The sequence below is a fragment of the Taudactylus pleione genome, unplaced genomic scaffold (genome assembly GCF_031769625.1).
Source record: "Taudactylus pleione unplaced genomic scaffold, aTauple2 ptg001867l, whole genome shotgun sequence".
NCBI classification, from domain to species: domain Eukaryota; kingdom Metazoa; phylum Chordata; class Amphibia; order Anura; family Myobatrachidae; genus Taudactylus; species Taudactylus pleione.
In genome coordinates, this window is record NW_028286264.1 from 459,922 (window position 1) to 472,930 (window position 13,009).

Consider the following 13,009-nt stretch of genomic DNA (forward strand, 5'->3'; position numbering starts at 1 on the left):
CATTACCCAGGGAGACAATCACTGCCCTCATCTGTCGCTCTGCCCTAATATTACCTAAGCCATAGGCCCATCAGTATCAGGCTACACCCAGGGAGACAATCACTGCCCTCATCTGCCTCTCTGCCCTAATATTACCTAAGCCATAGGCCCATCAGTATCAGGCTACACCCAGGGGGACAATCACTGCCCTCATCTGCCTCTCTGCCCTAATATTACCTAAGCCATAGGCCCATCAGTATCAGCCATTACCCAGGGAGACAATCACTGCCCTCATCTGCCCTAATATTACCTAAGCCATAGGCCCATCAGTATCAGTCATTACCCAGGGAGACAATCACTGCCCTCATCTGCCCTAATATTACCTAAGCCATAGGCCCATCAGTATCAGGCTACACCCAGGGAGACAATCACTGCCCTCATCTGCCTCTCTGCCCTAATATTACCTAAGCCATAGGCCCATCAGTATCAGTCATTACCCAGGGAGACAATCACTGCCCTCATCTGCCTCTCTGCCCCAATATTACCTAAGCCATAGGCCCATCAGTATCAGGCTACACCCAGGGAGACAATCACTGCCCTCATCTGCCTCTCTGCCCTAATATAACCTAAGCCATAGGCCCATCAGTATAAGGCTACACCCAGGGAGACAATCACTGCCCTCATCTGTCTCTGTGCCCTAATAAAAGCGGATATTACCTAAGAACAACCGGAATACATATGATTGACCTGTGGTTGGGATTCCCCCCCTTCACGCACCCTAAACCTAACCCCTCCATCCCTGGCCTAAGCCTAACCCATATACTTACCATCGGGATGCCAGAGGTTGGGATGCTGACGTTTTTTTTATTATTTTGTAATATAACAATTAAAAAAAAAGCGGACTTATTTGCGGAATAATAACAAAAAATAAACCAATATACGTTTCCCTCTTTTGGTGTTTTTTTTGCAAAACTGGAGACACCTGTACTTTACTCTTAAACATAATTTTAGTTATTTGGCCTTTAATGTTAATATTTCTGGCCTATGCTATTTTCATGGAACGCTCCTTAGTCTGTGTTAGTATTGGCCATCGATGGTCAGCGGCAAATGAGAAATCAAATGGTTTTACCATCGATGACCAGGCACTGATAGTATACTATCGATGGCTGAGCCCAATGGTTAAACACAAATGCGTTTTTGCGCATGTGTAAAGCACAAACCATCGATGGCTTTTGTCCAATGGTTTAAAATCGTCGATCATCAATGGTGTCAACACCAGCTTGTGTTGATCAGTTTATGACACAGAAGTTCCTACAAATGGCTAATGGAGTAACAGAAGACGTGCTTTGCCTGAAATGGTTAATTCCGTAAGAGGGCAGGATCTGATTGTAGGCTACACAAGAATAAGGAGACCACCCAAGCGAGCGTAACATACCGATGCTGAATATCTAGAATCCCTTTGGATGTAGATTCCAAAAACTTTGCGCTACCCCCTGAATAGTTCTCCCGTCCATCATGTGCCAATTCCATTCCTTCACTGAACTGGAGATATTTGAAATTGTAATTACAATTGCTGCGTGGTAAAGTGCCAACGTCAGTGGTATTACTGACAGGAAGTCAGCTGTGCATGGCAAAATATTCCCCTCCCCCATGAGATATAGATATATTTGTGACCTATCAGAATCATAAGTGATATAAGCATTTATAATCGGCATGGTAAGTATAGAGGAACTAAATGTTCTTCATTCCCCGACTCTCCATGTAGAGGATAAAGAGCTTCTGCTCACAGGAAGGACCCGTCCAATTCCTTAATCATTGTCCTGGCTCCCACTTCAATCAGATCCCAAAGCTAAAGCTTTCATACACATGCAATGTGCGCCCAGCCCTGGGCCCGCTGCCAGCATACCAGCCATTAATGGAGCAGGCTCATGTGACAGCAGCTGGACTGATGCACACACTCTTCCCCACACAAATATTACTGTTCCTAAGCAATGGAAATAGAAGAGGCCTCTAAAGCCAGGAGCGGCCACAATGCAGGGTGTACGGCGAATATTTCATTCCTTGTAGAGGTCACGGGGGCTCTGGTTACAGGCTGTTTGTTCGGTCCATGGATACGGGTTCTAGGAATAATAACCACTGTCCTACGGGGAAGGAAACACACGGCCTGTCATTTTATACAGTACTGCGGGATTACCTGCATCCAATGACGGGATCCGTCACAGACATCTGCTGTCGCCTCGCAGCTTCCCAAGCCCACTGCCCCAGTGCGAGACCACCCCAGGTAATGCAAACCAGTGTCAGGAAATAACATGTGGCTATCAGGAAAAACCCGCTGATGGCTGTTATTTTCTGTGCTGAAAAGAGGCACTTTAAGCCTCATGCCTCGGTAAGTTCACATATTCCTGGTAAACTGACACAGGGATTCACTTTAAAGCTGGGTACACACTAAACGATGAGTGCACCCAGCGTTCCGACAGAGCGTGCCCCCCCCCCCCCCCCCGCCATGTTGGCCCCTGCCGCATGCCACTGCATGGGGTCGTCCGTCGCAACGTCAGATTGAGCTGCCCGTAGGGCCGACCTGACGATGCGGCTTACGAGCCCACGGGAGCGCGCAACGCCCGACATAGTGAATACGCACTGCATGATTTGGCGTTCAATCCGTCGGAAATCGTCAAATTGTCCAAAATGTCATCTCGTGTGCACCCAGCTCAGGTCCACAGACTGTTAGCCATGTATTTATGGGTTCCTGTAATTCTTGGAAGATATATATGAGCTCCACATTATACAAATATACAGTCAGGTGCATAAATATTGGAACATTGACAGAATTTTCATATTTTGGCCTCTACTCACCACCACAATGGCTTTGAAATGAAACAAACAAGATGTGCTTCACCTGCAGACTTTCAGATTTAATTTGAGGGTAATTACATCCAAATCAGGTGAACGGTGTAGGAATTACAACGGTTTCTATATGTACCTCCCACTTTAAGGGGCCAAAAGTAATGGGACAAACTAAACAATCCTAAATCTAACTTTCACTTTTTAATACTTTGTTGCAAATCCTTTGCAGGCAATTACAGCCTGAAGTCTGGAACGCATAGACATCACCAGACGCTGGGTTTCATCCCTGGTGATCCTCTGCCAGGCCTCTACTGCAAATGTCTTCAGTTCCTGCTTGTTCTTGGGGCATTTTCCCTTCAGTTTTGTCTTCATCAAGTGAAATGCATGCTCAATCAGATTCAGGTCAGGGGATTGACTTGGCCATTGCATAACATTCCACTTTTTAGCCTTAAAAAACTCTTTGGTTGCTTTTGCAGTATGCTTCGGGTCATTGTCCATCTCTGCACTGTGAAGCGCCGTCCAATGAGTTCTGAAGCATTTGACTGAATATGAGCATATAATATTGCCCGAAACACTTCAGAATTCATTCTGCTGCTTTTGTCAACAGTCACATCATCAATAAATACAAGGGAACCAGTTCCATTGGCAGCCATACATGCCCACGCCATGACACTACCACCACCATGCTTCACTGATGAGGTGGTATGTTTTGGATCATGAGCAGTTCCTTTCCTTCTCCATACTCTTCTCTTCCCATCACTCTGGTACAAGTTGATCTTTGTCTCATCTGTCCATAGGATGTTGTTCCAGAACTGTAATGGTTTTTTTAGATGTTGTTTGGCAAACTCTAATCTGGTCTTCCTGTTTTTGAGGCTCACCAATGGTTTACATCTTGTGGTGAACCCTCTATATTCACTCTTGTGAAGTCTTCTCTTGATTGTTGACTTTGACACATATACACCTACCTCCTGGAGAATGTTCTTGATTTGGCCAACTGTTGTGAAGGGGTTTTTCTTCACCAGGGAAATAATTTTTCTGTCAACCACCACAGTTGTTTTCCGTGGTCTTCCGGGTCTTTTGGTGTTGCTGAGCTCTCCGATGCGTTCTTTCTTTTTAAGAATGTTCCAAACAGTTGATTTGGCCACACCTAATGTTTTTGCTATCTCTCTGATGGGTTTGTTTTGATCTTTCAGCCTAATGATGGCTTCACTGATAGTGACAGCTCTTTGGATCTCATATTGAGAGTCGACAGCAACTGATTCCAAATGCAAATGTCACACCTAGAATCAACTCCAGACCTTTTACCTGCTTAATTGATAATGAAATAACGAGGGAATAGCCCATACCTGTCCATGAATAGCTTTTGAGTTGATAGACCCATTACTTTTGGTCCCTTAAAAAGTGGGAGGCACATATAGAAACCGGTGTAATTCCTACACCGTTCACCTGATTTGGATGTAATTACCCTCAAATTAAATCTGAAAGTCTGCAGGTAAAGTACATCTTGTTTGTTTCATTCCAAAGCCATTGTGGTGGTGACTAGAGGCCAAAATATGAAAATTCTGTCAATGTCCCAATATTTATGCACCTGACTGTATATCATTACTTGTAATACAAATGTTTGTGGTGTACTGGAGGTAAATGGTGGAATGTTCTGAGACTATAAAGTACTATTATACCACTATTTTATCTCCACTTTTTGTTACTTTTATAAAATATCCTCCTAACAATAGGGTACAATAAATTCTGAATACTAGTGCACAGGAATTCTGGTGTTGCCCGTAGAACCAATCAGATGTTGGCTTTCATTTTCTAACACGCACTACAAAAATGACAGCTACGATTCAATTGGTTTCTATGAGCAACACCTCAGTTTTCCTGCGTAGTTTAGTCAGAAAAGGCCCCACCTGCCGCTCTGCACAGATGCACGAATGCTGCCATTTTGCCTCCTCACCAGTGACAAATTGTTGTGGGACAAAACTTCTCTCAGACATAGGGAAAAAAAAAAAAATCTGTTTTATTCCACAAAAATAGCTCTACCATTAATATGCTCCTGGCACTTACACATACTGGGGGCAGCCATTTTGTGAGCTTAATCTAGATTTGTGAGAATACAGTTGGTCACTCACCATTGCTGACATACTAGGCAGCCATTTTGTTACCTGAACAAATATTCACTATAATTATATGCCATCAAATCAGGAACTAATGGCGTCGCTGGGGCACTTTCCGTTCAGTGATGTCACTGGCTCCTAGTAAATTGATAGACAAATGTCGCTCACCTGACAAAAGGTTTTTCTGCCAATGCATATGGGGAACGTGGTAAAATAATATGGTAATAATAAAGCAGCCGGTATAATACACAAAGCAGCACTGTAGCCCACCACCCCTGAGATCGCCAGCGCTGAAAGACTTGGCCATATTTGTGGCTGCGCTGTACGGCCACGCCATACTCACCTCCGAGCCGTGACAGCTCCTGCATTCTTTCCTTACTGTGCTATGAGCTGGAAATAGCCTCACACAGAAGGAATCACGTGCCGAGTGATACATGATTGTGCTACACGGTGCGGACAGTGTGTATAGATCTCATGTTCATCCAACCCAGACAGTCTCTTACATTCTCTCCCTGACATGTGCTATAAACACACAAATCCATTTCCCTGCACTGCAGCCCGCAGATTACATGATAGCACGGTGCACCACTATGACCAGCAAGCAATCAGACAGTCTCTTACATTCTCTCCCTGACATGTGCTATAAACACATAAATCAGTTTCCCTGCACTTCAGCCCGCAGATTACATGGCGAGCTATCAGATAGCACGGTGCACCACTATGACCAGCAAGCAATCAGACAGCGGAGACTAATGACAACAAATGTCTAATCAGTCACAACACAGAGATCATTGCCGCAGGTTACAGAATACATCTCATTGCACGCCTGTGGTTAGCTCAGTGGGTAAGTGCACTGACTGAATAGCAGGTTACAGAATACATCTCATTGCACACCTGTGGTTAGCTCAGTGGGTAAGTGCACAGACTGAATAGCAGGTTACAGAATACATCTCATTGCACACCTGTGGTTAGCTCAGTGGGTAAGTGCACAGACTGAATAGCAGGTTACAGAATACATCTCATTGCACGCCTGTGGTTAGCTCAGTGGGTAAGTGCACAGACTGAATAGCAGGTTACAGAATACATCTCATTGCACACCTGTGGTTAGCTCAGTGGGTAAGTGCACAGACTGAATAGCAGGTTACAGAATACATCTCATTGCACACCTGTGGTTAGCTCAGTGGGTAAGTGCACAGACTGAATAGCAGGTTACAGAATACATCTCATTGCACGCCTGTGGTTAGCTCAGTGGGTAAGTGCACAGACTGAATAGCAGGTTACAGAATACATCTCATTGCACACCTGTGGTTAGCTCAGTGGGTAAGTGCACAGACTGAATAGCAGGTTACAGAATACATCTCATTGCACACCTGTGGTTAACTCAGTGGGTAAGTGCACCGACTGAATAGCAGGTTACAGAATACATCTCATTGCACACCTGTGGTTAGCTGAGTGGGTAAGTGCACCCACTGAATAGCAGGTTACAGAATACATCTCATTGCACGCCTGTGGTTAGCTCAGTGGGTAAGTGCATCGGCTGAATAGCAGGTTACAGAATACATCTCATTGCACACCTGTGGTTAGCTCAGTGGGTAAGTGCACCGACTGAATAGCTGCTATACATGAGAAGTGTGTTTGGATCCCAGCTCAAACGTCAGAATGGGCCCCTTTATGGCTGGCTGTGCACGGCATGTAGGAAAACAATGGCGCTGTAACTCGTAGCAACAGACGAGTGAAAAGGCTCTTCTGATTGGCTGCTGCAAACGGGATTGTGCAGGAAAATGGAGACTGCATGCACAATGTAAAACATAACTAATAAATTCCTTTAAGGGTCCCTAGGGCAAGATACCACCTTCCGTCTATACTTTCTATAAATACACAGAAATGATTATAAATAGATTATGCCTTACACACCACAGTACATGCCGTACGCTGCAATAAGACCTTTCTGAGTCACTACAGATATTTACATTTGAAATCTTAAATTATCCAGTTTATGAGAATAATAACAGAACCTCTTTATATTTGGTGCGATCAGCTGTGAGCAATAGTGCCAGGCCCGAACCAGCCCCCAGCACACAGTCCCCAGCACACAGTCCCCAGCACACAGTCCCCAGCCGCGTTTCCCCCTCTGAAGGGACAGAGCGATTCTACTGGTTGAATATTTAGGACGATGCAGCATCTGGGGACGCTCAGTGGCGCAGTGATGTCACTGGATCGTGGTGATCTGAGTACACACTATAAGATTTGCCAAACAATGGAAACTGGACTGTACTGACTGACCTAAACAATCCCGATGTACAGCGCACGCGCTGCTCAATAATCGCTTAGTTCCAGATGATCCCTCAGATTCCAAATCATCTGGTCTTTGTAGAGGAATACTAATTCATTAGCAGATATCGGGCTGAGGTCCGTACACGCTGCGTTTTCTGAACTATACCAAAGCCAGGTGAACGACATAGCGTATGCTGCACCCACTAAGTATATCAGGAGCCGATACCACAGGTTATAGCTTGACTGTCGCACCCTGTTGCTGCGTACACCCCACACAACATGGCTGCCTCCACTGTGACTAGGTGACAATTACAGAAGTGTCAATGGGCACGATTTAATTGAGCGCGATGTGAATAGCGCCGGGAGATAGCTCCCGGAGCTATTCAATTCATTGCGATGTTAGGTCGGGGAAGGCTTGTTATCGCGCCTTAAACAGAGTGTTTAGGCGCGATAACGGGCATTCCCCGACCTAACTTCCCGGCGCGAGGCTGTTTTCCAGATGCGAAGGGTAGAAAACAGCCTCGCGCCGGGACTTTCGTCGGATTTCTTCTCTCATCCCCGGAGGGATGAGAGAAGAAATCATTAGTCGGACTTTGCAGCACGGTGTATTGAATAGCTCCGGGCGCTATTCACATCGCGTTGAATAGAATCGTGCCCAATGTATTTCAGTGTTATAAGGAGGAGCAGTGAGTGAAACGCATGTCCTTACCCAGCGCGTTTCTCACCCCAATATCCCTGCACTAGACAGTAGCCTCACCTATAGGCGACCGCATTGGTTTACATGTTAATCTAGCCACTCCCACTGCAATCTTACTAAATACAGGAGAGGATCATGTTGAAATACTCTGCACTGCTGAACACATTCTGATCTTCCGATTAGCTACAATGTTGTTCTACATCCATCCACCTGACCACATGCCAACCCTGTATTTAGGAAGGAATACTACAGTAACCCAAGTTAATCGCTTCTATAAAGAAAAAACCTGCGTATAACAGCTGAAATGTATTTACTTTCCAATGGTGTAAACCACAATTACAGTGTTGCAAAAATATTGAAAACATTGCCTTAAAGTCTTAAATAAAAACCCCAGACACAAAATCAGCTTCCTGTTCCCCCTCAGTTACTCACTGCAATAAAATGTAGGCATGAATGAACCCCGTCTGCAATCACGTTTCATGGCCATTTACAACAAGCATTAGTATTTTTGTGACGTATTATCACAGACGTGCATATCGCCATCAGTGAGTGAGCGCTATAACGCCTCAGAGGTGACCGCGTGGTAACTAGTCTCCTTCTAAACAGCATTCTCTACAGAAACGGAAGTTAGTGGGGGGCAGGTAACAAAACTCATTTATTTCTAAAAAACAAACATATTGCAAAAAAAAAAAACAGATGTAGTAAAAAAAACAAAAACAGATATAGTAAAAAAAAAAAAAAAGTATAAAAAACGCCATAGGTCCTGAATGTGCTGGGTAATGTGGTCTGTTTGCTGCAGATGATCTGTGACCCGTCTAGCAGCACTGACAGAGGGAGCAGGGTATTCAGCCAGGGGGCATGAGAACTGTGCTGCGTATGTGTGCTGCATGCTGAACGCCTCGCCTTTATACTGCAGCGTATAATGCAGAGACGGACACTTCATGTTAGGACGCCCCGAGTGCTGGCTCAGGAGGGGATCTTTGTTCCTGCAGCTGAACAATAGATCTAGCAGAGATCTGCACCCAGCCTCCCGATGAAGCCATAGGAATAACGCCGGCAGGGTGCGCTGGTACTTACAGGTCGAGTTGCCCTGCATCTGGATGATGCATTTTGATTCCTTGCCGAGTTCCCTTGAATTGAAAGGTCGGACCCGTACAGCCACTTTCACGGAGGCGCCCGACATGGTGGTCAGTGGGAGGAGTAATCCAATTATACAGATAAATGAACAGAGCTTCTAGGAGGGGTGATACGTCTCAGGTCCGCATTCTGGAAAAGAAAGAAAGCAAAGTAAATATACTGTATGAGGACACAATTCCCCCAACACACCAGTTACCTTATTACCAGTTCTAAGGTGAAAAGTGCATTTTATCTGTGCACCCCAAAAGCACCAATGCCAATAATACTGTGTGTGTGTAACGCCCGGTGTGCACCCCAAAAGCACCAATGCCAATAATACTGTGTGTAACACCCGGTGTGCACCCCAAAATCACCAATGCCAATAATAGTGTGTGTAACGCCCAGTGTGCACCCCAAAAGCCCCAATGTCAATAATACTGTGGGTGTAACGCCCCGTGTGCACCCCAAAAGCACCAATGCCAATAATACTGTGTGTGTGTAACGCCCGGTGTGCACCCCAAAAGCACCAATGCCAATAATACTGTGTGTAACGCCCCATGTGCACCCCAAAAGCACCAATGCCAATAATACTGTGTGTAACGCCCGATGTGCACCTCAAAAGCACCAATGCCAATAACATTGTGTGTAATGCCCCGTGTGCACCCCAAAAGCACCAATGCCAATAATACTGTGTATAACGCCCGGTGTGCACCCCAAAAGTGCCAATAATACCTAATACAGTGATATAACAAGTGCACATTCTATGGAGAAACATCCGGACAGCATTAATAAACCCACACCAATGTTATACTGCAGATGTAAGTGTAACTGGGCCACACACACACACACACACACACACACACACACACACACACACACACACACACACACAGCATGTAATTGGGCCACACACACACGTAACTGGGCCACACACAGCGTGTAACTGGGCGCCACACACACACACGTGTAACTGGGCAACCAAAACGTTGTGTAAAACAGCTACAAATACTATGATTATTAGAAACAAATGACGCAGCGGGGAGAAGCACGGTAACAGGGGCAAGTATATTGTATGGCAACTAACGTCAGAATAAAAGGCAACCAGGGTGCAGGGTACTTAAAACACTTTTTAATCCCATAAAGGGGGAAAAAGGGGGGGGGGGGAAGGGTTCCATTGTTAAAACTAAAAGGGGGCAAGTAGCAAAATACGTAACAAGTAACCAGGTTATCAAACATGGACAGCAAGACATGCCCGGAAACCAGCGATAACCATCAACTGGTAACGCAGGAATAACGAATGCAACAGATAATGAGGAAACAGGTTATGTAGCAACACCCTGCAGCAACCATTATATGCAGCAACCATTATATGCTACAACCATTATATGCAGCAACATACGCTGCCACCATTATACGCTGCCACCATTATATGCTACAACATACACTACAACCATTATATGCAGCAACATACGCTGCCACCATTATATGCTACAACATACACTACAACCATTATATGCAGCAACATCTGCTACCACCATTATACGCTGCCACCATTATATGCTACAACATACACTACAACCATTATATGCAACCACCATTATATGCTACAACATACGCTACCACCATTATATGCTACCACCATTATATGCCACCACCATTATATGCCACCACCATTATATGCCACCACCATTATATGCTACAACATACGCTACCACCATTATATGCTACCACCATTATATGCAGCAACATAAGCTACCACCATTATATGCTACAACATACGCTACCACCATTATATGCAGCAACATACGCTACCACCATTATATGCTACAACCATTATATGCTACAACATACGCTGCCACCATTATACGCTGCCACCATTATACGCTACAACCATTATACGCTACAACCATTATACGCTACAACCATTATACGCTACAACCATTATACGCTACAACCATTATACGCTACAACCATTATACGCTACAACATACGCTACCACCATTATACGCTGCCACCATTATACGCTACAACATACGCTACCACCATTATATGCAGCAACATACGCTACCACCATTATATGCTACAACCATTATATGCTACAACATACGCTACCACCATTATACGCTGCCACCATTATACGCTACAACCATTATACGCTACAACCATTATACGCTACAACCATTATACGCTACAACATACGCTACCACCATTATATGCTACAACATACACTACCACCATTATATGCTACCACCATTATATGCTACCACCATTATACGCTACAACCATTATACGCTACCACCATTATACGCTACCACCATTATACGCTACCACCATTATACGCTACCACCATTATACGCTACCACCATTATACGCTACCACCATTATACGCTACCACCATTATACGCTACAACCATTATGTGCGGCTTGTGTAAAGCTAGGCACACACTGGGCGATGTGTGGGCCCGTCATATCGTACTGCGAGTACGCATTAGAGCGATGCTATGAACGATGGAAAGACCACTCGTTACGTCCTTCAATAGCATGAATGAGGCGATATCGTCAGGTTTGATGTGCAGCACATCTGATGACGTCGCATGCGACCGTGGGAGCGCGCATATTGTGCATACACACTGCACGATACGTTGTCACAATTTGGCCAAATTGTAATGACATCGCTCCAGTGTGTACCTCTAGCTTACCAGACAATGCGGTATAGCTCCATCTAACAACAGGAGATACAGCACATGGCACTCACCTATGAGAGCTACAGGCCCCAAGCCCAGCAATAAATATCTATATATCTATCTATCCATATCTATATATATTATTCTTTAGGAGCCCTCCTGTCCGGGCTTTGAGGGACGCTATTCGGACTTACACATTAGAGTAACTTGGTAACAGAGTGTCCGGGTGGTTTCTTGCCTAATAATGATTAATTTTTTCTATGCAGATCTTGCTGGCGCGATTAGTGCGACACTCAGTTCTGTCAGAGCACTAGACGTGTACGTACAGTTATTAGCCGCAGCACAGACTATGACCTTGTAGATAGATGGCCTGGAAATTAAGGCCTCCATATTTGCCGATGACACAAAGTTATGTAGGGTTATTAGCACAGAGCAGGGGGAAGCACTTAGCCAAATGGTAACACGGGCGGCACCATGGCAGATCACCTGCAGCGTCACGCACCTGAGCTGTGATAATGAGGGATGTGCAGGCTCGGATTAGTTCGGATTTTTCCCGCCAAAAATCGGGTCTCAGAAAGAGGCAAAACATCATCTTTCATGGACCTTTGTCCAGGAATGATGATGTTTGTCCATGAAAGATGACGTTGTGCCTCGTTCTGAGACCCGATTTTTGGCGGGAAAATCCGAACTAATCGGAGCCTGCACATCCCTGGTGATAATAACTCCGCCAATCACACAGTCGCTGGGATACTGGTGGGGAGGGGGAAGGAGTGAGGAATGACATAGAGCTGACACAATCCTGCATAGCGCCACACGCACAGCGTCAGGCAGCAGCTGCAAAAGCCAATACATTGTACAAGGGTGATAAGTACACAGCACAAGTAACCCCTTACTCCACGTCTATAATATGATATATATATATATACATATATACACACACACACAGGCGTCACACTAGGATGGGCACAGCAGGTGCAGGAAACCTGGGGCACTAAGAGTTACATGTAAGAAGTTGCAAAGAGGGGTTTAGATTTTTTATTTTTTTTGGTGGGGGGGGGAAATTGTCATTGGTAATCTAATAAATATATAGAAGTCAACAAAATATTTGTCTATCAGACGTTTTTTTATACCAAGGTCCATGAAGTGACAAGAAGCATCCGTTCCAAATAGAAGATAAAATGTTCCACGTCAGCACAGCAGAGGGTTCTTTACTGTAAAGGTGAGTACACACTAGACGGCTCGCAAAAGATGCGATGTCAGCAACGATTTCCCCTGCCCTCCCCCCCGGTAACCTCCCCTGC

The 13,009-nt window shown here is 45.0% G+C and overlaps 1 protein-coding gene across 13 annotated transcripts in view; it reads right to left on the reverse strand.

Moving 5' to 3' along the window:
- Positions 1-13,009, reverse strand: part of KIF1B (kinesin family member 1B) — a 214,525-nt gene that overhangs the window by 156,570 nt on the left and 44,946 nt on the right. For all 13 annotated transcript variants that reach the window (XM_088465147.1, XM_088465144.1, XM_088465142.1 and 10 more), the window contains exon 2: positions 8,986-9,174. In XM_088465147.1, coding sequence (XP_088321273.1) covers positions 8,986-9,091 — 106 coding nt within the window. In that variant the 5' untranslated portion in view covers positions 9,092-9,174. The remainder of the gene's footprint in view (positions 1-8,985; positions 9,175-13,009) is intronic.